Source organism: Urocampus carinirostris, chromosome 7, assembly GCF_059441175.1.
Source record: "Urocampus carinirostris isolate Australia breed hairy pipefish chromosome 7, RoL_Ucar_1.0, whole genome shotgun sequence".
In the NCBI taxonomy this organism is placed as follows: Eukaryota; Metazoa; Chordata; class Actinopteri; order Syngnathiformes; family Syngnathidae; genus Urocampus; species Urocampus carinirostris.
Window position 1 is genome coordinate 26,676,465 of NC_142355.1, and position 27,637 is coordinate 26,704,101.

A 27,637-nucleotide genomic window follows, 5' to 3' on the forward strand; every position below is an offset into this window, starting at 1 on the left:
ACAACCGCACTACGGAATTAATAACAATAATAACTGTTCATCTATCAATCGTTAAGAGCAAAAAATAAAAAATCTATTAATGGAATATTTTGAACATTATGTTGACGCCCTAACTTGGTGGATCAGTTTGGTCTAAAAGCCACGGCAACCTATCTTGACTGAGCGTATGAGTAGTTATCGTGATAGTCCGTCAGTAGAGGTTATTGACCGCTCAGGGTACACATGTCTGGATAATCCCCCCCAACAAAAGATGGGGCTGGCTTTCAAGAGGGTCTTAACATTCCGCACGTCTCCTCAGGACAACCTCAGGGTGAGAATTGACAACTCGCCGTACACGCCGGACACTCACCGTCTTGGGCCGAATAAACGGTCTCCGGCAGACTGTAAGGTCCTTCCCCTTTGCTGTTGTAGGCTTGAATTTTCACGATGAACTGCGTTGCAGGCGCTATGGAGGGGTCTTTGTGTACGTAGCGCTTGGCCTGGGGGTCCGACACGGTCACTTGGGTCCACTCCACGCCAGATCGAGGTTTGAAGGCCACAATGTAGCCGAAGTTCGGACCGTAGTAGTACTGCTCCTGCACCGGCTGATTGAAAAAGACAGCGGTAAGCAGCGATGAAAAAATAGAATATACTATACTGAGTAAGGCTGTGGATTAAGATTAATTTCTTGAATTGATTTAATTCATATAAGTACATTTCTTTTTGAGATCCGATTGACTCCAATGCAATCTAAAACAGATGATTATACAAATATTGTTCTTTAATGACATTGACTTAATTAATTAATCTAATTTCAAATTAACTTGTATTATTAATATTTCTATGATAAATTATTACTAAGAATGATTTATTTAATTTTGTCGAATACAACTTTGGAAATCACAATCCCATAATGTAAGAAAATAGAAGATGAGCCAATTAAAAATACAAATAAAAACATAAAACTTCTGACAAATTTTCTTTTGTCATTTTTAGAATCTAATCTGTTGATTTCAAAATAAATGATTATAAATGAAGCTACAACTCTTTTATCTACAAAAAATACAGTAATTGCTTTACTCGATATCAGATTTAATTATTATCCTTCATATTATTTTATGATAAACTATTAGTATAGTTGATTAATTTATATTTATTTATCAATTTTGTTAAATTAGACCAATGATTAAATCAAATGAAAATAGCGTGCCTTAAAAAATAAATTAATGAATAAATGAGAATTCAGCAAAATACAAATGTTCCCAAATGTATTATAAAATATATAAGTAAATAAACAAATTAAGAAATTATAAATTAAAATGTCCATGCTGGTGTATTGATACAAGATTAAATTTATTATCAAAACGTAATTTAGTATCAATACTATATTTCTTTAAATGCACGGACCCAAAAATGATTTCCAAAGTATAGTAACTTAAAATGTGTAGTATAAAAAAAACACTATCAGTGAAATAAAATATATATGGTTGTTAGTACATTGGGAACTGTGTGTCATGTTGTTATGAAATGTACAAAGTAATAGAAAAAGTTATTATGGATTTTTCTTTTTTTTTATCACTGTCTCATTGTTATTGAAATCTAACAGACATTTAATTATTGAGCACTTCATTAAAAAACAAATTGCAACAACACATACAAATTAATTAATCAATAAATTGATAAAAATAAAGATAAAATTAAGAAAAAATAAATTAAAACTAGCCTAACATCCTCCGCTGTGATCTAGTATAAACGCAAAATAAACATATTAATCTTTAAATATCATATTTCATGATGATAAAATGTATGCAATATAATCAAAAATATAAAGTTTTGAATACAATAATACTGAACTGTACAACAGGATTTTTCTATGTATTTATTACGATACAAACAGTATGGCTAAAATTTAAAGAAATCATTTTAAAATTGTTTTGGTATAATAACATTTTGAATGAAACCATAATGGAAAGTGCTGAATAGAAACTGTAATAGGCCCAAAAAAAACAACGTTTGTGTTTACAGTTCATTTAAAGTTACAGTAACTTTTGTTTTGAGTGTACAATAAGTGCCTGCGTATCCACAGTCCCATCTTTTAGAATGCAAGTGTTTCGATTACAGCTAAAATAATAACACGGTAATTGATCATCTTTAGTGATGCACAATAACTTAGATATATAATATCATCTGGTGCATAGCTCCTCAGTGGCTTTGCTTTGCCATTGCATTTTTGCTTGCATTAGTTTGGTCTAGATCAGGGGATGGTGTCATAAGAGACGGCTCAGCTAAAAAGTCTCTGTAGTGCGAAGTGGAAGGAGAAGAGGACGACGAGGTGAGCGGAGAAGATGAGGTAAAATTTTGGACTATTTGATAAAGTTTCAGGAGCGAGCAGAGAGAGTGGGAAAGGTGAGATGGCACAACATTCATTTGGACAGGTCAGGTAACTTAAAATTAGTTTTACCTGGTTATATCAGTATCAGAAATTATTTTCCCCCCATTTTATTAACACTCCACTTATTGAAACATAAATATTTTGTTTGTTTGTTGTACATGATTCAATTGTTTGTTTGTTTGTACATGATTCAGATTGAATCGTTTCTTGTACATGATTCAATTGTTTGTTTGTTTGTACATGATTCAAATTGAATCGTTTCTCCGGCGCCGTCACGAATGGCAGCCACTCCAGCAGCTCCCGTGTTATTTTCGATTGTTCTCAGTTATTTTCGATTGTTCTCAGCTTAGGGATGCTGCTGGAAAAGTGAATTTCCCTTCGGGGATGAATAAAGTATCTATCTATCTATCTATCTATCTATCTATCTATCTATCTATCTATCTATCTATCTAACATGTACACTTCAACTTTCCTGGATAAAGAAGGGAGTGTGGAAAAATGACAAATTGCATGAAAAGTGGAGGCTCTGAAAAAAATTGAAATTGTGATCTGTTGAAAGAGTATTGTTAAAAAAAGGTTCATTTTTTTTTGAGAGAGAGAGAGAGAGAGAGAGAGAGAGAGAGAGAGTGTGAGAGAGAGAGAGAGACTGACAGAAATAGAGAGTGTGAGAGAGAGACGGAGGAAGAGAGAGAGACTGACCGAAATAGAGAGGGAGAAATAGATAACAAAGGAGAAAATGAGAGAGAATAAATAGAGAAAGAAATGGAAAGAAAAAGAGAAAAATAACTAGATAAAGAAAGAGAGAGGGGGACTAAAAGAAATAGATAAAGAGATAGAGAATAAAAGAAATAGACTAAGAAAGAGAGAGAGAGAGAGAGAGAGAGAGTGAGAGAGAAGAAAAAGAGAAAGAGAGAAAGAAAGAGAGAGAAAGAGAAATAGATAAAGAAAGAGAGAGAGACAGAGAAAATAAATAGATACAGAAAAAGAGAGCAGGAGATAGAGAGAGAGAAAGAGAGAGAGATCAAGCAGGGATGAAAACAATCAAGAAATTAAGGAAAGAAAGACAGATATTGGTGTGTGAGTGTGTGTTAATGGGAAAGTGTGCAAAACATTTTAAAGCGATTTTAAACGTCTTCAGTGACTTGAAAAGCCCCATCTAAAATACAGTCCATTTACTATTTACCATTCAAACTTTTTAAAAACAATTGTAGGCCACGGAGGCTTATTGGTAGGTGAACTGGTCCCAATTCCACATCACTTTGTATAGAGACCCCATGCCTACCGTCCATGTAATGGTGAGCTCCCTGTTGGTGCCACCACCTCCTCCCACATCGGAGGGCGCCACCACAGGACCTACGAGGAGAACGCAAAACTCATCAGTCCGCCTCGGAAAAAATGTGCACAAAATCCTTCCAAGCCACACGGGCTGTAGGCAACCAACCACGACATCCTTCTCGATATCTGCGCCTGCGCCAAGCGCAACACCTCCGTCCACTTTTTTGTTTTTGCAAAGTGGACTTGGATTTCAGAAAGAGCTTTCCTTGAGTACTCATTAGTGGAGGTTTGTGTGGTCATTTGAACTCCCACTGGAGGTGGTCAAGCAGAATGGGATTGACTGTGATATTCATCATACCCAAACAGTTATTCAAAACCGACAAAGGAAAACATCAGCACGGAAAATGGATGCCTTTCCCTTCCGTGGCTTCTTTCTGGGACTTACTTGAAGCCAGGGTTTTCTCCTTGGGTGAGGGCACGCTAGGGTCACCCGTGCCTAGAGTGTTGGTGGCCATCACCCGGAACTCGTACTCGGTCCACGGCACCAAGTCCACGACAGCTACAGTCTCAGCGTTCCCTTCGACGATGGACGGTGCTGAAAAAGACATGGGCGATATTTTTAGTCAGGACTTTGTGAGTCTCTCATTTTAAAGTTTTCCATTGTCAAATATAACAAATTGGTTGTGCTCCCTCCCACAGCGAAGCAAACGAAATAAGAAAAGTGACTCAAAATGCGCCTTACACGGAAAGAGGGCCCGAATTTTTCTCTGATATACTCGGAGGTTGCTGGTTCGAGCCTCGGCCATGTCAGACTTAAAACAATGTTAACGATTGCCTCCCTACTTGGCGATTGGCATTAGGGGTTAGAACTGGGGGGTTTGATGAGCACCTAACGACTCCCAACGAGATGTTGAAACACAGATGTTGGGTTGAGGGAGGGGGCTGGGAATCCCCTCTTTTATCAAGTAAACAATGTAAATGTGTTCTTGACTCTAGCTACCTCCCACTAGGGGGATATGGCTCTGATATATTCCCCTGATCTGTGTTATCTCCAAGTATATATATATATATATATATATATATATATATATATAAATATAAATTCTAAACTTAGATAAAACACAGATCAGAAAAATAATGGGGCAACCTACTATTTTGGGTAATATTATTAAACTGGGGCAGCACGGCGGCGCAGTGGTTAGCGCGTGTGTGGCACAGTTCTAAGGTCTTGGGAACCGCCTGTGTGGGTTCAAATCCAGCTACCGGACTTCCTGTGTGGAGTTTGTATGTTCTCCCCGTGCTTGCGTGGGTTTTCTCAGGGCACTCCGGTTTCCTCCCACATTCCAAAGACATGCATTTCAGGTGGATTGGCCGGTCCAAATTGTCCCTAGGTGTGAATAAGCGAGCGAGTTGTCTGTCCCTGTGTGCCCTGCGATTGGCTGGCAACCAGTTCAGGGTGTCCCCTGCCCACTGCCCGATGATTGCTGGGATGGGCTCCAGCACCCCCGCGACCCTACTGAGCATAAGCGGTGCCGCTAATGAGATAAGCGATGAGATTATTAAACTGTATCCAAATTAGTTTTCTGTACAAAACAAAACAGTCCAGGGGCGCCACGGCAGCGCACGTCATGGGATCAACTCAAGCTACCAGCCTTCCTGTGTGGAGTTTGCATGTTCTCCCCATGCTTGTGTGGGTTTCCTCTGGGGACTGCAGTTTCCTCCCACAATCCAAAAACATGCATATCAGGTTAATTGGCCGGTCCAAATTGTCCCTCGGTGTGAATGAGCTAGTGAGTTATCGGTGTCTGTCTGCCCCTGCGACTGGCTAGCAACCAGTTAAAGATGTCTCCTGGGATGAGCTCCAGCAACCCCGCGACCCTACTGAGGATAAGCGGTGCAGATCCTGGATGGACAAACCAACCAGACTTTTAAACCTGATTTTCTATTTCTATTAATCATTTTAAATAAAAGATCAATTCTTTACGTTGTTATGTTTGAAATTACACACTTTATGGATTTATTTGAAACATCTTGACAAAAAGCAAGTATTTTGTGGATAAATTAATCCAGTTTTGAGGGTACCATATTCTAAACTGAATTTTCTAATTTTAATCAAATTTTGTATTTATATTTATCCATGTATTTATTTTAATTTAAAATATGTTCTTCTCTCGACATTTCAGATTGTTTTGGATTAAATGTGATGTCTTCTGTTTCTTTTTAAATGATTAATTTAGTGTGAAATGGCTTTTTTCTGGATATTTGAAAGACAATATTCATGAAAAAAATGTAATACAAAAATATCAAATTTGGAGGGCTTTTAAACAGAATTCTATTGATTTTAATTTGATTATTTAAAGTAAGATAACCCAATTTTTTGTACATGTCAAATGCAAAAAAAAAAACATGAATCGGTGATCCAGTTTGTCTTTTAAATTGTATCCCTTTATTTAAGCCTACTCTTGATGTCATGATTACTGATGTGATGCACCTGTGCCAGCTCCTTTAGCGCCACCTGCCTCGGACTCTGATTGGCTTCCTGTCCCTATTTAAACCCACTCTTTTTTTTGTCACCTGTTGTCAGTCCGTCTGCTAACCTCTTTGTATTCTAGGCAAGCTTTTTCGACCCTGATTCCCACCTGTTTTTGCTCCCGTCTGTTTTCTGGCTTCGACCCGTTTTTTGATCCTGACCACAACTACTCACGTCTCCTGGCTTTCGACTTGTTTCCGATCCCGACCACGTTTTTTGCTCCCCCGAACGCTCGCTTCGGAAGTCCCACTTCCTCGTTCAGAGCGACCTGCTTTCCGCGACCAGCAATCACCGGATCGTGGGTGCAATCCTTTTCTTTCTTCCCAATAAAACTGAGAGAAACGTAACGCAAGTGGGTCCTGTCTCCGTTCTGGTCCTGACACTTGAGCCGCATTTCTTTAACCTCAACAAGAGTGTGCAAAATCTCACTATGATTAAAACAATAAAACATTTCCATTTTTGGAAATGTTTCTTTCCAGGAGTCCTTTGACACTTTATAGCTTGTTATTAAGAAGGCAAGGGTTGAGCATGGAGGTAAGCGCTATTTATTTGGACTTCTCACATGTGGTTGCGTTCCTCCACACGGTGGGCGAGAAGGCATCCCTGTACTGGATTCTATATTTGGAGATGGGGCTGTGGTTGTCCGCTCCACGGCTCCACTGCAGCGTCACGTTTTTGTCGCTTTTGTGCGTCACTCGAACCCCCGCAGGGGCACCGGGGGGTCCTGGTTAGGGAAGCACAGGGAATGAGTTAGTTTTGTTTGTGAAAATAACAGATTCACTTCCAGAAAGGACAAGTTTATACATGTTGCTGTGGCTCTTTTTATGCTTTGAAAATAGAAGGATTGGCAAAAGTCTTGGTCTAGGAATCAATTATTATCTTATACTGGACCGTATTGGAACTAACAGGGTTGGTTCCTCATTGGAACTCAGTTACTTTTCTCGGTAACGAGTACTGAAACGTGCTATCAATAAAATGTTGTAACTCTACCGTGTAAATACTCTGCGCTTTGTTTTACTGCTCTTTTACTTTAAAAATGCAGATTATTTATTGTAAGGCCCTCCGATTGTTGAGTACTCTTGCTTCGAAGTCGCTGAATTTTTCCTCATGTAGATATTCTCCCTTTCGTATGTAGTATAGAAATATATTACTGAAATCAGAGAGTTAGCTTATATGCGCATATTTGGTTGTGTGTCACCAGTAGAATAATAGAAAGCACATGGGGATGGGGCGGGGCTTATTCAGGAACAACAAATTAACTGAAAATCAATGGGAGAAAGGTGAGCACGGTATGTATGGTAGGAATGTGCTGAATTTTGGTCATTTTTTGTAGAATTTTATTTGCTATAAAACATTCCTGGAGAAAAAAGAAAACGTCTTGGAAAGTACCTAGAAATGGAGAAGGAAAATGCCGAATGATTTGAAGCCAAAATGGATATGGATTTTCTTGGCTAAGTGTTTGCCAGCTCTTAAGATTACACAAGCCAAGAAATATGAAATGTTCACTGCTTATTACGTTGTTATTTTATCGCCGTTTAATTAGGCCTGCTTCTCTGCAAGTATACGCGATAATTTGTAATTTGATAGTTACCTTCAGGGTAATGCACTACTTTTTGGTGTCAGTAAGCAGGAGGGAATAAAATTAATTTTCAAATTGAGTTTCTATTACTTTTTTTTAAGTAATGCGCTCATCACTGATGATGGGTTATGTAAGCGTATTGTGAGAAAAAGGCTTAATATGTACAAGTAAATTCTTCCAGATTTTGGGCGCACCCCTTCCTCCTTCCTTCAATAAAAATTACACGTTACACGAGTGGGTCCTGTTTCCGTTCTGGTCTTAACACTATATCAGAATTAAGCGGTACTAAACATTCTGATTTGCAATAACAAACAGAAGGTATATGTTTGATTCATTATTTATTCATTTTTCAGGATGCTTTGTCAAGAAATTGGTATTTAGATACTGACAACAGTATCGGCTTCCCTTTTGTGCACATTTTACAATAAGGAACTTGAATTAATTTCATGCAATTTTAAAAGCAAAATATTATGTTGGAATGTAGAATTTCTTTAAAGATCTCTCTGTGTCATGGTTGCCATGGTGCCCAATTGGCCCGCCTGTGTGGCGCCAGCGGCGGCCCGCTGAGAGATTGGCTTTCTGTCTATATTAAGCTCAGCGCTCTCTTGCTTTTTTTGTCAGCCCGTCAAATGAACTTCTGCCCCACAAAACTTGGGGTCTGACTGGGTCCTGTTTTCCTGTTGGGATTTTCAGTCCGGTATTGTTCCCGTTTATTTTGGTCCTGTATGATTTTGAGTTCCAGTTTTGTTTCCTTCTGTTTTTGTCCTGTTTGTTATTTTCTCCTGTTTTTGTTCCCGTCTAGTTTCTCCTGTTTATTTTCGATATCCAGATTCGTTATCTATCTTGTCTGTCCCGTCCTGTCTGGTATCGACCCCATCTGTCAGGTATCAACTCGGGCAATTGGAATCGATCTCTGGCTTCCTATCTTTCCACGCCAGACCGGCTGCCTAACGTGCATGACTCCCCATTTCCCGTAAAATAAAGGCTTGTGTGAGAAAGTCACGCTATTGGGTCCTGATCCTGTTTTGGTTATGGACATTATGTTCAGTATTAAGATAGAAGAGTACTAGTGATATCAGCAGTTGGCATCAAGTAGCAGCGAACAAACCTAATAGTTTATTATTTTCACATACATATTGTACACTTTTATTTTCATTTTTACATTAAAAAAAAAACAATAAGTACAAAAAGTCACAATATTTATTTGATATGAATATTAGAGATAAATGGATGGATAAACAGATATATTGAAAAAGACCTACGACTACCATATTAAACTACAAGGAAAGTTCACTGCAATTGTGAGTTTTATGATTATGCTTATGGACATATGTTTTAAATCATTTTCTCATCAGGGACACTGGACAGAATTATGAATAATTTCCAGCTCTTTTAAGACCCTTTAAACCCGTGGGAAACCATTTTACCGTGTCAACTTTTTTTAAAATTCGTGTTTGTAATAATAATTTAAAGTTTAATAGAACTGAATTACGATTGGAAAAACTGACACAAGCCCAATCATCTGACCAACAGTTGGCCTTCAAAATGCACGCCTGTCTCTCATTTCTTCCGTCGGAACATAAATAAAAAAATATCTCCCCCGATAGCAAAGCACACGATGTGCTCAGCCTCTATCCAAACCCTCCGCTTCTTTTTAAACTTCCCAGCAAGATGACTGAAGGCGATTAGAAGGTCCAATGTGGACAGGCCCGGACGGTTGCGTCAAAAATCTGGAGCGGCTTCAAAATATTTTCGACGTATTTGGCAACATTGTCTGTCACGGTCGCCATGACGACCAGTATGCCACGCCCCCGAACTCAAGCTGAAGCAGATCAGCTGATTGCTGTTCTGCAATTTAAGGCTGGATTTTGGGTTTGGCGGGTGCTGGTTCATTACTCTTATACACAATCCCGGTCTGTTATGCTTGTCCTGTTTTAGTCTGTTATGCCATGTCCTGTTGAGTTCGTGCCCCTGTCCAGCTTGCCCGCCGGACCCCCCCCTGCCAAGCGCCGATTCCGATCCGCCCGACGCAGATGGCGCCTGCCTCTCCCCGTTCCTGCGTGTTCGGAGGAGGGAGCGGGGTTGCCCCAATCGTGAGCGTCGAACCATTCCGGGGCGTGAGGTTGTAATTTTTTCTTTTTTGGGACCTCGGGAGCTGTCCCTTAAGAGGGGGGCTCTGTCACGGTCGCCTTGGTGACCAGTCTGCCCCGCCCCCTGGGCAACAGCTGAAAGCAGTTCCACTAATGGTGGGTGGGTCTGTATTTAAGGCTGCATGGTGGGCTCTGCGGTTGCGGGTTCATTAATACTCATTCTTCACAATCCCGGTCTGTTATGCCTTGTCCTGTTTTAGTCTGTTATGCCATGTCCCGTTGAGTTCGTGCCGGAGGAACTCTGTATTGTTCTGTTTTGCCCCGGAGTATTGGGCGACTTTTATTTTATTAAATAAAACCTATGGATCGTCAACGCATTTGAGTTCTCCCTTCATGCCTCCTGCCTCCGTTCTGGTCCGGTCACCTTCCACGCCACCACGTTCCGTGACATTGTCAAGTCACGGCTGATAACAGGGTTTTTTTAAAAAGCAAATGTCATGCCCGGGTACAATAACATACTATGAACGTCGTTCCTGAAGCTAATCCTGACACAATAAAAGTCCATCTTTCAACAGTGGCTCTCTTGCAGTCAGGCTGCTGACATTTAGGCTTGCATTAGTCACGGTTGGCGTTCAGGGAAGCTCTGTGTGACGTTACTGTGAGTTGTGGGAGAAGTCAACGCTTTCGTTTTGGAAAAGACGCACATGATGGTATGGTGATGACAACGAAGAATCATTGGGAGTTGGATATTATGATGTCCAAGCGTACGGGCAGCCAGAAAATAAACGAGAGATGGAACAAAAATTTGGGCAACATCCAAAGCAAGACAAACCACCATGGTAGAGTAATGTGATTCATGAATATTTATCCAGTGTTCCGCCGCTATATCACAGTTCATCTTTTGCATGCTTACTTGACTATACTTGCATATGTGTCTGGAGTGCAGTGGTTTAGCACATTCGCCTAACACGTGAAAGGTCCATGGTCCGAGACTGGGAGGAAACATATGTTGGCCTTGAAAGGGGCAGGGAAATTGGGTCGTGTGTCACCAGTAGCGAATGGTATGTAGCGCTTGCGGATGGGGTGTGGCTTATACAGGATCAAACAACTAACTGGATATCAAAGAGAGAAACATGAGCACAGAGTTTATGGTAAAAGTGTGCTAATTTTGGTCATTTTTTGTAGAATTATACTTGAAATATACCGTGCCTGAAGAAAAAAGGAAGTACTTGCATATAAGCCTAATATAAAACTATGAAATGATTGGTTGGTTTGATCCCTTAATGACTAGGGGCACCATTTCCTGTGGTGTGCCTTTGGAAAGTACAGTCAGGTGGCGCCCATCTGGTGTCGGCTTAAGTGAGTATAAAACAAAACCTACACAGGTGGGTGTAAGATAGGCAGAATCACCAAAGTCAGGCTCTCTGTCTGTTTAGCTGCGCTGGGGCTTTTTAGCACGTTAGCCAGAGTATCATTTGTCTCTGTACTACAAGTTCCATAGTGCTTTGCAGCATTGAAACATCCAAGATAAGGGAAACTACAATTGTGCACAATTAAACATTCCTCGTGTTACACTATAATACAGTGTTTTGCAACCAGTGTGCCGCTGGAATTTGCCCACTTTTATCTTTCTAAAAAAATCAGGCCATTATTCAGTATACTAATTATCTGATTATGAGGTAGTACAGTGAAATATTTGACATAACTTCATTTTCAAACATTTTCGACGGACGGTGTGCCTCGGAACTTTTTTATAAATAAAAGTGTACCTTGGTTCAAAAAGGGTTGAAAAACACTGCTATAATACATGTTTTATAATATGAATGCATATGGAACGGCTTAACCGTGACAGGATACTGTATTTGTTTTTCTCATTTTTTAAAATTGAGAAAATGACAAACCTCGGACAACTAAACTGGCAGAGAAAGTTACGTTGTCCACGGTGGTCTGTGCTTTGCAGGTGTAAATTCCAGCGTGTTTCAACTGAGCGTTCTTGATCATCAGTTCGCCGTCTGAACTTCCATTCTGAAAAGTACAACAATGGCAGAATGAGGAAGTAATCCATACATATGTATTTTTTTCTTTATACTCTGCTAATTTTAGTAGATGGACGTATTTGGCACCAGCATACACTAACTGGCAAGAGCTTATAAGCAGAACGAAGCGCTCTCTATGATAATCCAAACCTTTCTTTATTTTTACAAATATAGAGCCTTCGCTCTGAAAATGCTAGTCTACTAGTGATTCCAAAAGCCAAGAAGAGAATCGCAGGTTCGAGAGCGTTCTTCATTAAGGCCCCGGTGTTGTGGAATGCTCTGCCCCCTGAGATTCGATCTGCAACCTCAGTGGAACTGTTTAAATCTAGGCTATTCTATAGTTTGTGAATGGCCTATATTTCATGTTGACAATATCTGTGTATTATTTGTTATTGCAACATTCATTGCAGCCTGTTCATCCTGGAAGGAGGATGACCTCATGTGCTGTCCCTTCTCAAGGTTTCTTCAATTTCCTCTTGTTGAGGTTTTTGAGTTTTTCCTTGCCACCATGTAGGTTTTCGATCAGGGGGTGGTGTAATAATAGTCTATAGTTGCAATAGTCTGTGGTCTTTGCATCCCTTTGAGACTCCTTGTTATTAAAGGCTATACAAATAAACATGGCTTGACTTGAATTGATGTGACATAGTATGATTCTTTGATCCCCTTTTCCAAAAATACGTTCATGATTTCATCATTACTTCTTTCCCTCATTCTCTAGCGTTTCCTCGCCGCACTCTAACTGGTGAAAGCTCATGCGCTCACCCAGTGACTGATGCAAAACAGGAACTCACTGACTAAACGCTTGCTATGAAACAGCAGTCCTTTCTTTGTACACATATTCTCACTGGTGAAATCACACTTAGAAGCTTGAGAAGACTCTTAGGTCCCATTTCCTAAACATACTTTTGTGTTTTTATCACTTGATTTATTTCTCCATTCTTTAGCATTCCCTCAGTGCACATTAACCGGCAAGAACTTCGAAGCAAATCCGCTGACTAAAGGTAAACATGAGTTGGAATAAAGTAGATGAGATGCAAACACTCGCTAGTGAGATTAGAAGTCCAACAAGTGTTGCAAATAAACTGACCGAAAAACACTTTCTATTAAAAATTTCTCTTTTTCTAGCATATACACTTACTGGCAAAATTATTAGATTTTTGTGGCTGTTCATGCGTTTTTTTATTACTAAACTTTCTTCTTCCTTCCTCAGCAATACCTCAGCACACACTAACTGGCAAGACTTCAAGAGCCACTCTGCTGACTGATGCAAAACAGGAGATGGAATAAGGTGGTTGAGATGCATGCACTCATTTGAGAGCTCTACACATGACAGGGAAATTTGAAAGGAAAAAGAAGAAGTGATGTAGAATAAAATAGAGCAAATAAATTGACAGGAAAACACTGGCTACTCAAATCCAATCTTTTTGCACACTTAAATGGGAGATGACAAGATGCTCTTGAGAAGCCTTGTTGGTCACCTTTTCTTATTATGCACAGATAACACAAGAAAAATTGATAAGTGGTTAGGAATCAAGCCAAAACCTCAGCCGCAGAAGATTCAAAAGAAGCTAAAAAATTAATGATGCTACAAAACGTAAACGTATATTAAAAGCATCGTGGAAAGAGGAGTTCACGTGGCTTGTCGCAGACGACGCAACGCAAACATTGCATTAATGAAAATGAGTAAATACAGGTACATACTGATGGCAGATGGAAAACAGTGATGTCATATACATGCAATGAATATTATAAGTAGATTTATTATTAACCCAAACTTTTCAAGTGTTGTTCTGTTATATATTCTGATTATCAATCCTTAATACTTTGCAACAATGTTTTTTTTTTTTTTTTTGCGATTAGTTGTCTTATTGTGTTTCAATTTAGGAAAAATGGGGCAGGCAACTTTATGGCTGGGCAGGCAACTTTTCAGAGTTGTCTGCCCTGGTGTCCGTTAACTTTTTGTCACGAGTTTCAGACACTGATATTTCTCATCCTTTAGAATTCCCTCCGCAGACACTGACTGGCAAGACCTCAATTTGCTGATTGATGCAAAACAGGAGGTTGGGTACAATAGCTGAAATGCATAAACTCGCTAGAGAGATCAACAAATGGTAAGTCGATTAACCCAATTGTTGTTTTCGAGTGAAAATGACCTGTGACGGTGTTGTTAAAAACTCGAAAAAAATTGCCTGAATTATATTTTATTTAACTTTAAATGTTGGGATTTTTCTACAGTAGAAAAAAATATAATGTTTTAAGTTAAATTTATATGGAATCTGTATAAAAAGTAGTAAAAGCCCAAGGAGTGATGAAGAAGAACATAAGGCGGATAAACACTGTCTTATATAATGTAGTCTGTTCTCCATGTTCATACTTACTGGCAAGATGACAAGATTTGGCCTCTTTGGGCACCCATATAAACATACTTTAATTGGTTTTGCTGTTAATAAAAACTGGATTTATACATTTTTAATTATGATTAATTGAGTGAAATTAGTAAAAAAGGGGGCATCATAATAATTTCAATATATCTTTAAATAAAGTTAAGGCCTCTCAAGGGTTGATGAGTGCGGTGAACTCATTTTGGAGAGTAGAAAAAATATTATAAATGCTTGGTAAACCATATTCAATCAAAGTTGACCACATTTCATAAGAAGTGATGTGATGTAAAAACCATCAGATTCCAATGTGGTGAGTGGAAAACATCTCTGACCACCACACAGAAGTTGGAATAGATGGATAATTTCAAAAACTGGTACAGTGGTACCTCTTTATACGAGAAACTCTAAACACGAGACTTTTTGTAAGCAAGTTTGTTTTCTTTGACGAAAATTTAATTCACGAGCATTCCCAAAGGCTAGGACTAGAGACCGCTCACTGCTTGTGACTGCTTACCGCCAGCATTAGCTCATCCAGTTTTGACATGCAAACTACTACAGGCAAAAATAAATATATAAATGAATTAAACATTGTACTGTAAAATATTGTATCCATCTATCCATTCATTGTCTCCACCACTTATCCTTAGGAGGGCCACGGGGGTGCTGGAGCCCATCCCAGCTGTCTGCGGGCAGTGGGCAGGGGACACCCTGAACTGGTTGCCAGCCAATCGCAGGGCACACTGAGACAGACAACTCACTCGCTCATTCACACCTATGGACAATTGGAACCAGCCGATTAACCTGAAATCAATATTTTTAGAATGCGGGAGGAAACCGAAGTGCCCGGAGGAAAGCCACGCAAGCACGGGGAGAACATGCAAACTCCGCACGTGAAGTCTGGTAGCTGGATTTGATCACATGACCACAGAACTGTGCCGTGGATGCGCTAACCACTCATCCGCCATGCCGCCCTTAAAATGTATTATGTGTAAGATGATATAAAGTCGCAGTAACTTTAATTTTAAGTGTACAGTAAGCAGTTGTGTACCATCAACAGTCTCTCGATCTCATACCTGTTAACCTTCGCCGATTGCTCCCCTTAATAATAATTGCGAAAACCCCTTATGAATCTATAATAACCCTTACAAATGCCACGTGTTACCTATTTACTCACTGCAAGATGGACTATGTATAATACCGTGACAATGTTAGCAATCTACGATGACATTGTCATCTGTTACCAGTAGGCAAGACTATCCAGATTAGACCCAAGATGGATAGTCAACACAAGATCAGTCTTTTTCTTAAAAAAAGGAATATATAAAAAATAGTCATACATTGTAGAGTGATCAAAAAGAACATATCAGTATGGGCAATACGCATTTGTTGACAGGTATGCGATCTACATGACTCAACCCACCCTTCCTCCGCAGCACAGCATACATTCTGTACAAAGCCCATAATAAACTCACATTTTATTTCGTTAATATCATCTTATTAGTTGGTGCTGCAAAAACAAAAGCACCAACAGCAAAACCCATTGCCACTAGTGCTGTAAGATGGCGTAGCCAGCCCAATTATTAGCTGAGATGGGCTCATGCTATGCTAACTCATTGCCATCAATGCTGCAAGCACAGTGGCAAAGTGTTGGGCTGGCAAAGCCGGCCCAAATATTAGCTCAAGCTAGCAGTAAACACTGTTGGCATAATAACAGCTAAATGCCAATGGCTTTAAGACAACAAATTATGATGACAGATAGATGTTAACAAGTAATGTTAACAGGTACATGTTAACGAGTTATGCTAACGGCTACAGGCTAACGAGTCATGATAATGGCTAAATGCTAACTGCTTCATGCTAACAAATTATGCCAACGGCTACATGTAAACAAGTTATGCTAACGTTCAAATGCTAACGGCTACATGCCAACAAATTATACTAACAGCTACAAGCTAACGGCTATATGCTAACGAATTATGCTAACGGATATATATGCTAAAAAGTTATGCCAACAACTACATGTTAACAGCTACATCATAACAAATTATGCCAACGGATACATGCTAACGTGTCATGCTAACCTCCCACAGAACCAAAAAAAAAAAAGAACACATGACCTTAAGCCAGGAGGAGGCAGAGTAACACATGTTTTTCGTTTTAATTCTTAGACACGCATATATAAACTCTTATTTTAAATCTTTTTGGGGGGTTGTTCCGCCCCGAACAGGCCTGATTAAGGTAAAATAATAACAAATAGATACAATGGAACTAAAGCAAAAGGGCTTTCAGAACCCAGTTGGGCATTGTTAACACATTCTTAATAGAGAAAATATTTAACTTTTAACTTCATAAAGACACCTCAAACTATGCACCTCACCTTTAATAACTATTTTAATGTTTTTTTAGTCATCAGGACATGTTTGTAATGGTTATTTAGGGTTATCTCTTATGCTTTTGAGAGAACGGAGCAGACCGATTAGATTGTAATCGTTTCATGTATCTTGAATATTCACTCGTGATACGAGCAATTAAAGCTACAAGCACAATCATGGAGAAAATTAAGGTCAGTTGTTGATCTACTACTGTATTTTATCAGCTGCCGTGAAATGCTATATAAGAGGAGGTGTGCTTCAAATTGAGCGGAAATCTTTCGCGGCTCTCACCAGGGGGCGCTCATAATGAAGGCTGTCCTCGTCGAGGTCGATGACTCGGCCATCCAGGGACCAGATGTAGGTGATGTCCAGGGATGAATCGTGCGAGGCGGCGCACTGCATCCAGGCGGTTTCTCCTACTTTCACGTCAGCATTTGAAGGGGCCAAGGTGATCTTTGTCGCGTCTGGGAAGGGGGCACCAAGGACGTCATTCAGGATTACCTCAATTTATTAAAGCGCTTGTAAAAACTACAAAGATAGTTTTTACTGCAAGGGTCGCCAGCCTTTTTGAAGCGGTGAGATACTTTTTGTTAATATTCTGCATAAAAGAGAACCAGTTTGATATGTATTTGTAAACTAACATGAAATTACGTTATTTATATGTTGTTACTCTGTTAGTATTATATTATTACATTGTAATTAGAATTACGTTGATAATTGGCTCAGAAAGACACTAAAACATCTTGACAGTTAGAAAAGAACTTCCTAGAAAATCACAATGACCCATCATTGTTGAACTATTTCCAGAACTGGTCCACCGGATGCTCAGGTGTCATTTTGACCCCTCTTATATTGCCTCATTAAAAAAAAAAAACTTTAGTAGGAAATGTTAGAAATGTATCATTTTATGATTTAGTTTATTAAATACATTACATTGTACATAATACCTTAATGTCCAAACAATAGAGTACTTTTATTAAAATAACGTTGCTGTTTTACTTTATTTATTGGGAAAATATTTAAAAAGTATAGCAAAGTGTGAAGTACATTGTAAGTGTATTTAATTTACCGTTTACCAGATAAAACACATAATTAGATAAAATCAAATAGAGCAAAACATAAGTAAATACAGGTATAAATCATCTATATAAAGATGAAATTAAATCAAATACATAAATGAATTAAATAAACACACACAGTTCTGAGGTCGTGAGATGAAAACCTCCTATGTGGAGTTTGCATGTTCACCCCGTGCTTGCGTGGGTTTCCTCTGGGAACTCCGGTTTGCTCCCACATTCCAAAAACATGCATGTCAGGTTAATTGGCCGGTTCAAATTGTCCCAAGGTGTGAATGAGCGAGCGAATTGTCCATCCCTGTGTGCCCTGTGATTGGCTGGCACCCAGTTCAGGGTGTCCCCTGCCCACTGCCCGAAGATATCTGGGATAGGCTCCAACACCCCCGCGACCCTACTGAGGATAAGCGGCGCAGCTAGAGAGATGAGATATATATATATATATATATATATATATATATATATATATATATATATATATATATATATATATATATATATATATATATATATATATATATTTTTTTTTTTACACGTTCATGTTAGCGTAATCTTTCGTACGGAAGATTAAGCTAACGCGAACGTACGATTAGCCTGGGTTAGCTTCATGTTTACGTTCATGGCAAACATTCAGGGTGTTGGAACGGATTAAAACGATTTTACATTACTTTTAATGGGAAAAACGAATTCGGTGATTGAATAAATCGGTTTTCGAACAGGGTTCTGGAACGGATTATGGTCGAGAACCGAGCTTCCACTGTGTATATATATATATATATATATATATATATATATATATATATATATATATATATATATATATATATATGTATATAAACTTTAATAAAAACCAGTAAAGTCGAAATAGCAACAGAGTACATGAAGCACTACAGAATGTTGACTCAAAATACACACTTTTAATACATATTATATTTATAAATTCTGCTTATTTAAAGATATTCATCATTAAATGTATTCATAAAAACAATAGGATTTCTTCTATGTATTCATTAACTACTATTTACAAATATTAATAACGAAAAAAGTTGAATAGATGACTCACTGTATTACAATTGATTCCTGTTTATAAAACTATTAAAGCGAATTGAAATATTTTGTCTTTTTTTTTTTTTTAAATTAAAATCAATATAATAAACAAGCACCAAGCAAATTGCATCACCCGTAAGTTAAAAACAAATGGTTTAGGATAGTAACCATGATTGTCCACAAGGAGGCAGAAAATCCCTATTTATAGGCTCCCCTGCCCAATGAGTTGACATCTTATTGTATCTTGCCTCCATGGTTGCGGCACAGCCATTGACATTCAAGCTGATAATAACCTTTACACAGCACACAATTACGCCTACATGCCATGATGTGTTCCAAAGCAATATTCATGCCTTGCTCCCTTCAAACGGAAAGTCCTTAAGGGCCGTCATTTAACACCTTGACACGTGAAGGTCACACTCAGCATAAAAGCCATGATTTCTTTTTTCCCCGCCGAGGCCGGCATCAGTCGAACGTGAAGAAGCATCTGCAGGTACCTGTTACGGTTATGGAACCCGTGCTGTTCGACTTCCCTCGGTCGTTTCGGGCGAAACAAGTGTACGTGCCCTCGTCCGTTCGGGTCACGTTGAGGATTTCCAGGCTGCCGTCTTCCCAGATGAAAATCCTGCACGGATGCAGAGAGAAAATGTTTGATTTGGTGCTGTGGGTCAGAACATTGACATGAATTTACAGGTACAGTGCGTAATATTTGACCATTACATGTCTCTCAATGGTGTTGAGCAACCATAACCAAGTGCTGAACGTACAAGGTAGAATACAAACTACTGATACAACCCCAAAGTGAGAAAAACACATTATTTCATGTTTTGCTTAAAGAAAATAGGAAAACGATAAAAGTTAAGAAAAAAAGTAAAAAGAGAGATTTATATCAGAATCAAGACAAACACATAAGCAAAATAAAAGAACGAAGAAAAAAGGAAAGGGGAGAAAAAAATAAACATATGATATAATGGAGATAGTACAAAACTATAAAAAAGTAAAAATAAATGAAAAAAGAAATAAAAAAGGGGGAAATTTAAAAAAAAGTAAATGTCAAGTCATATTTATTTGTATGGGCCTTAAAGGGCTGCACAGACCACAGACTATTGCAGACCGCAGACTGATCTGATCTAAAACCTACATGAGGGCAAGGAAAAACTCAAAACATCAGCATAAGGAAAATAAAGAATCCTTGAGAAGGAATTTCGCAATGTGGAAAAAATGAGGAAAAAAAGGAAAAGTAACAAACGTACTACTAAATGAGCAAAACGATCTTACCGGGGAACAAACGTTCTCAATTGTTTCTGTGTTTTTTAGTGAAAAATAAAAATAAAATAATGTGCAAAAGAAAGGAAAGAAGATACTTTTAATGGTAGGCTTGGCAGCAAGATGGCGGTCAATCATTCCAGCTACCTCAAGGTGAGGATCATCTTGTGTCAAATAAATGCATATTTCTTGACCGCTAAGTATTTTAAAGAAATGCAGGATTTGTCATGCATTTTTGTCTATTATTCAAATCAATATTGTTTTTCTTTTATCAAATCAGTTTGTAACCACAGGAGGTACACCAGCGCCACTTGGACCAAGGACAATTACCTTTTCATTTCATTCAAATTTAATGGCACATATATCCGACTGTCATCAGGTTACCAATGAAAAGAGATGCCATGTTGTCTGATAATGGAGGCCAACAACCATACAAAGTGTAGAGTGGTCTGAGAATTGAGCCCTGTGGAACCCCAAAAGATAGGGGAGTGGGGGAAGATTCCAAACCAGCAGGGCTTACACCCAGAGTCCTGCCAGTTTGATAAGACCTCAAATGGCTTAAAGTGCTACCACAAATGCCCAATGGCTGCTGCACCAAAAGTAAATAAAATAACTATATATCACATAATAGCACTTTGTATTGTTTTATTTTAATGTTTCTATGGTTACTCGGGGACCATAGATATTTACACGGACATTTTCTCCGACATCTTGTAGGTCAGGCTGCTTTTATAATAATGATTTCCAGTTTTTATAGATTTTCTCTTGGTTCGGATGATCCAGTCCGATTCCAACCTTTTGTACTTTGACCAATCGCATATCATCCATCCATTATCTGCACCGCTTATCTTCAGTAGGGTAACAGGGGGACTGGAGCCCATCCCAGCTATCCTTGGGCAGTGGGCAGGGGACACCCTGGACTAGTTGACAGCCAGTTGCGGGGCACACAGAGACAGACAACTCACTCGCTCATTCACACTTAGGGACAATTAACGTGACATACATATATTTGAAATGTGGTAGAAAACCGGAGTGTCCGGAGGAAACACACACAGACAAGGGTAAGAACATGCAAACTCCACACGGGGAGGCTTTGGTAGCTGGACTTGAACCCTGAACCTCTGCACCTTGGGGCTGCTTGCTAACCACCCATCCGCCGTGCCGTCCTCTATCAGATATAAAACTCATCTTAAAAGGGGCGGAGCACAGGCCCTATATGATGAGAGCATTTTAATTGGTTGGTGAGTGTGAATCCCTTTACATTTAATTTTGTTAATTTTGAAAATGGAAAATACAATTAAGCACTATATGTGATTATCTCACTGGTATTACGGAACAGAATTATTTTGAAATATTTTGTATACTTATGAACATTCGAGGTACGTGAAACGGTAGAAAAATGTCCGGACATTGCTGTAAGTTAGATTTTTCCGAGTAAAGGACATTACTGTAGTGCTACTTTCCGCTGCTACCGGCGTGTGGCGCTGTAAGAGGTCATCCAGCATCCGCCCCAAAGAAGAAATCCGGCTTCTACTTCCTAGTTTGTGTATCTCCAGCGCATTTCTTTTGAAATGGAAGTGGAATAAGAAGTATTGATGCGGTTGAGAAAATGGTTTTAATCTTTTTTTTTTCGTCCACACTCTATCACAGACAAGGACCTCATAAAGCGCAGCTTCCAAAAGTAAGTTAAACTCAACTTTATTTCTCTTTAATAAGCGTATTATTTTTAGTAAATGTTTATTTTTTAGTAGAAAACAATACAGGTTACTTATACAAGCCTTAAACATACTTATATAAACCTTAAACATACAAAATATAGCACTGAAGCAACTTACGAAGAAATTCAACTTACGAACGACCGCTTAAGTAGGGCAGCATCTGTATCTCATTTACTGCCATTGACGTCCACAGCCATCAGTGACCGTTAAAGAGTTCTTTCCAAAAATGTTTATGGCTCTATTTGGCAATTAAATATAAATATATGTTTTTTTAGGCCAATAAAAACATGAAGTCATGATAAAAGAAGAAAAATCGCGGTTAAAAGTTCATTCAGTCTTATATTATGTGTGGATGAGAAATACAAAAAAAATTACAAAAGTGCTTAGAATGTTTTATGCTCCTCAAACAAAGTTAGAAAGCTAAAGGCAAAAAGATAATGAGACGTCGGGTTCCCCCTCGTTTTTTTTCCTTGCATATTTTGAGCTCATGCATGAGAAGTAGCATTGAAGCCACGGAGGCGATTAAGGGACATACGCTGCATAGTAATTTGACCGTCGATCTTCACACGCTTCAACCTCGCCGTGGGGGTGGGGAACAAGGTCGGGGGTATCCCGGCTCCCCCCAGATTAGGCCTGTTTGTCAGTGAGGGGTATACCCGTCAAGATGAGCTTAACATCGGAAAAAAAACGACATCAACATCATGGAATTGGGGAAGCGGCGGCTTATTTTTATCCCTAAAACCGGGCCCGGTCTTCCCATGTGGTATTTTTGACCCAGATAGGAGCGAGGTGAAACACATTCTGGACGGATTTGGGGTAGTGAAGGACATTTTTGTTACAATTCTGCACGCAGGTTCCCGTTTTTCTGTCTCTCTCTCTCTCTCTCTCTCCTTCTCTCCCGGCCGGTCATTGTTTTGATTTCCCCACAATTTTTCCTCCTATCACAACTTATCCTCTTCTCTTTATTGGTACTCCATCCCCTTGGTCCCTTGCTAGAGCCTTGCTTCCTCGCCGCGTCCCAAGCACCCTTATCTCAGCTTATTTTTCTTCCAGTGTAACAAAACCCTGCTTGCCCTTCTGGTAGTGATGGGTAAAGTGAAGCCTCATGAACCAATGAGACATTGGAATATTTGTTCCAGCCAAAAGGTTCACTACTCTGTGTTTCATTCATATTGGCTTTTTACTGACCCCTGCTGCAGTAATGCAAAACTGCTGCAGTATTTAATATTGTAATAGTGCAATGAAATTATGACATATCACTTTTAAAATCTTATTACCTTGTTTTTTCTCTAAACAATTGCACAAATGCACACAGATAATTTCAGACAACACTGTTTGGTGATTTTATAAAAAAAAAAAAAACTATCTGTAGGGTCTGGTACGCATCATTCCACCAGAGAACCCCAACCATGGTTTGTACTGAATTATTTTGAACCCTTTATAAGGACATTTTGCTCTGTGCGTGCGCAATCGCGCACTGCCTGCACATTCTCAGCGCACAAGAAAATCTACCCACCGCAATGTTCCCTGTAAGCTGCGTGTGTGCGCAATTGCGCATTACCCAGAGCTTTTCCGCGCACAAGAAAATCTAGCCAGCTCACAAAAATCAGGGCTCGAAAATGCTAATTAGGAAGCGAATTAAGTCAAAGTTACAGTGCATGAAGGTAAAAATACAAGGGTTCCCCTGACGTTGTGTTCTAAATGCAGTATTTTGAATTCAAGGTCAAAGTAGAACGAAGTTGAGTAAAGTCAGTAGTGTTTTTCGAGAACTGGCTTCTTCGGCTCGGCTCACTAAAAGGAACCGTCTCTTCCGGGTCCTAAACGGCTCTTCAGGTTGTTTTTGCTTCTTTCATCCCTATATGACCAAATATAATATAAAATTATGCACAAAATGACTTAAAGGAAGGGGGAATAGAACAAAAAAGAAAAAAATACCAAAATGAAAATGTAGTGATAAGCTGGGAAAAAAATAAACAAACAGAAGAGAAAAAAGAAGGAAAAATTCAGAAAAAAATGAAAAAAAGATAAAAAAGAAACAAACGAAAAAAAGTAACAGCTTGGAAAAAATAAACACAATGAGATTTTTTTTAAAGGAATTTAAAAAATATAAAAAAAAAAAACAGGGAAAAAGAAGAAAAAGTTTGTGTTGCATTCAAATAATTTCCAAATATACCAAGTCAATCTTGTTGCCAACATTGTACTTCCACTAAAAAATGTGATTAAATACAGTTGTATATCGTACTACTAATGACTTAGTTGCCACACTTGGGATTGCTGTTGCCCACTGTTGTTTCAAGCGTTGCTCACCGATTCTGTGTGAACGCTCAGACCCGTTTAATTAGAGGGAGGATTGGTTGTCGGGTCATTTTCATTTGATTTCATTACCATGCGAGGTGTGTTTGTTTCTAGTTTCTCTGTTACTTTGCTCCTTGCATTTCCATTTCCATTTCATGTTTAGGTCGTTAGTTCTGATTTGGACTTTGTTAGGTTTGGTTTTGTTTGGACATTTTGTTGTTTTGTGAACCCATATTTGTTTGTTGCTTTGTTCCTGCTTTTGTAATTAAATGTAGTCCCTCTTTTAGAGCACGCTTGCCTCCAGTTTCTGCTTCCCCCACATGAGTCCATTTCCTCCAAAGACTTTACACAATTGAGACTATAAATTAACAAACTACGTAGCTCACAGACAAACTAACTGACTGAAATAAAACTTTATAAATCTATTTGTGTATTACGTCCATGTTTTTTTTTTCTTCCAAAAACAAGAACTGAACGTTTGGGTGCAGGTAATACACGATTTATACCGTTTTTTTTTTTTGTTTTTTTGTTTTTTTTCCAAACTTTAGGAGTGTTCCTTTTACATGTGTGTGCATTATACACAAATAAATACAGTAATTCACAAAAGTAAATATACCCTTTACATTTCTACAGAGATGTCATCATTATGTTCATTTCAACAACTCTGAAGAAACATCGCTTTGACACAATAAAAGGTAGTCCATGTGAAGCTTATATAGCAGTCGCAATTGTTTTTCACTCAAAAAACTCAAAATATACCCATTAGTAGCTAAACCCCTGGTAACAAAAGTAAGTACACCCTATTGTAAAAGTTCCTGAAGTTCAATATTTTGTATGGCCAATATGATTTTGCAGAACCACCTTGATCCTACTGGCCATGGATTTAACCAGAGCCTCAAAAATTGCCACTGGAATGCTCTTCCACTCCTCCATTAAAAATACGACAGAGCTAGGGGATATTTGAGATTTTGCGCTGCTCCACCTTCCATTTGAGGATCCCTTAAAGATGTTCTATTGGGTGTAGATCTGGAGACATACTCGGACAGTCCATTGCCTCTACCCTTAGCCTTTTTAGAAAAGCCTTGATTATCTTGTACTTTGGTCATTTTCAGCCTGGAACATTGCCCTGCGACCCAGTTTCTGGAGGGAGGGGATCATTCCTTGCTCCAGTGTTTCACAGTCCATGCTTGAGATCTTTTCCTCAATACAATGCAAGTCCCCTACTCCAGTTGCACTTATGCAGCCCCAAACCACGACATTCCCAACACCATCCTTGACTTTAGACACAACTCAAACATAGTTGTACTCACCTGGTTGGCGCAACACATGTTTCACAACATCTGAGAAAAACAAATCTATCTTTCTTTTCATTGTGTCAGAGTGATTTTTGTTCAGGCACCAAAGTAAGCAATGGGGCGAGCTTGGTCATGTGACTGTTTGCGCTTGATGAGCTGTGCTCTAAAAGAGGTTTCAATTACGACCAGTCATGTGACACATTGTCACCGACACACACTTTGAAATGAGGCAAAATGTTTCCACTTCTACTGAACACCAGCTTCGAAACCGTGCTTGTTTTGCCCGTCTCTACCGTCTTCATAACGAGTGCCGCAAAAAAAACTCCTGAACCGTCACTTTCGCACCTTAGGTTTATTGGAACACCAACCCCTCACACGCCTCTCGGATCACGATTGTTACCTCTAGTGCATACTCTTGCCTTGTTACCTAAATTTCCATCTACCAAACCCTGCATGGATAAAAGACCACTGTTTGCAGTATTAAGCTTTGCTTCTGCACTGTGCTTTCACACAACCCAAAGTAGGTTCCTAATAGGTTTGTTGGGGATGATGGCTCACCTGCTGGAGTTGGAAAGCAGCTCGGTGTCCTTGCTCCAGGAGATCTCGGGCCTGGGGGCTGCTCTGGGGCGACACTGGATCACCACGCGGCCGTCTCTGGGGGCCAGGACCTGCTTGACCGGGTTGTGTTTGAAAGTGGGAGCAGACTCTAAAATGGGAGAGGAGAGAAAAGGGATGATCACCTTTTTTGTTGTTTCTTTTGTTTTTGTTTAATAAACAGTGTGAATTGGCCGGTCCAAATTGTCCCTAGGTGTGAATGAGCGAATGAGTTGTCTGTCCCTGTGTGCCCTGCGATTGGCTGGCAACCAGTTCAGGGTGTCCCCTGCCCACTGCCCGATGATTGCTGGGATGGGCTCCAGCCCCCCCGCGACCCTACTGAGGATAATCGGTACGGCTAATGAGATGAGATGGTTAGCTAACACACACACACACACACACACACACACACTCACACACACATCAGAAACAAAGTAAGCCTGACATAGCTAGCTCCAAAGTTTGATAGGGTGGTTAAGATTTATTTATTTTTGTCACAGTATAATATAATATTAATAAATATGTGGACTTCTTCACTAGCGTGCCTCTTTCACAGCATCTCCTGGAGAAGGGTGTGACTATTGTGGGAACTTTGCACCAGAACAAGCCAGATCCCCCTCCAGTCATAAGGACTTACAGGTCCAGGGAGGTCCACAGTACTGAATTCAGGTTCAATAGCAGCAGGACCATGATCAGCTATGTGATAAAAAGGGAAAGGCTGTTGTGCTCCTTTGCACATTGCGCCACAACAATAACTGCAATTGCCTGACACAGATGTGGCTCACAGTATTTTGGTACAATATCATTGATGATGCCACTTGTTATTCGGGGCCCAGCATCCCAAATTCTACACAGGTATCACCGATTGAAGACGACACTTCCTCAAAGAGTTCTCATAGGAGCTTGTGACTCTGCAAATAAAAAGTCGACCGGAAACGAAGCCAAAACTACCAACCTACGTGACTGAAACTGTGAAACTGTGACAAAAACTGCTGCTACTGCGGGAGACAAGCACACAGGGCCAGAAGAAGAGAAAGAGGTGTCACGTGTGTCAAAAAAAAAATGCCAAGGCCACCAATTGCTGTTGGAAACGCAGTACCCCTGTGTACAATTGTCACAGCCAGAATGAAATAGTCTGTGACAGCAGCATACAATGAAGCACATAAGATGAGTGTGTGCGTATATAGGTGCAGACTGTGGTATGGTCCTCAGACCTATTGAATCTTCTCTTTTTGTCCTCTATATAGTCAGACATTATGACACACAAACATACCCGATTGATTATTTTTGTAAGGAAAATTATAGTTTGATTATAGTTTGAATGTGCCTTTGTATGATTTTATCCTTTAAAATTACTTTAACGAAGCCAAAGATTATACCCAGGTGCTGTTTTTATTCTTACAACAATTGTATTATCTAGGGGCCCTCTAACCATTAATTCAAGATGTCTTTCACTTTAGTGCTGGGGAGTCTGGTCGCATCGCTCCATTTAATCATGTGATTTTGTTTAAGCCAATCGGATTTGTTTCATGCATTCATGTGAACTTGTTTAAGCAAATCAGATGTGTTGTTTTACAACTGTGTTTTTAATAAATGGGCTCGTAATTATTGGAATTATGTCTTTTCTCTCTGAGCCGATCTTGGAAACAGATCTAGGGGGAAGCTCAGGTGGGATGCGCCTTTGATGAAAGGGCTAACTAAAATCAATCTCTGAC

The 27,637-nt window shown here is 39.3% G+C and overlaps 1 protein-coding gene across 1 annotated transcript in view; it reads right to left on the minus strand.

Moving 5' to 3' along the window:
* The window catches only part of cntn1a (contactin 1a), a 126,080-nt gene that overhangs the window by 12,145 nt on the left and 86,298 nt on the right, over positions 1 to 27,637 (minus strand). The window contains exons 12-19 of the mRNA XM_088340386.1: positions 25,887 to 26,034; positions 19,252 to 19,379; positions 16,926 to 17,098; positions 11,747 to 11,870; positions 6,739 to 6,900; positions 4,092 to 4,241; positions 3,654 to 3,724; positions 350 to 584 (exon numbers count right to left, since the gene is read on the minus strand). Coding sequence (XP_088196512.1) covers positions 350 to 584; positions 3,654 to 3,724; positions 4,092 to 4,241; positions 6,739 to 6,900; positions 11,747 to 11,870; positions 16,926 to 17,098; positions 19,252 to 19,379; positions 25,887 to 26,034 — 1,191 coding nt within the window. The remainder of the gene's footprint in view (positions 1 to 349; positions 585 to 3,653; positions 3,725 to 4,091; positions 4,242 to 6,738; positions 6,901 to 11,746; positions 11,871 to 16,925; positions 17,099 to 19,251; positions 19,380 to 25,886; positions 26,035 to 27,637) is intronic.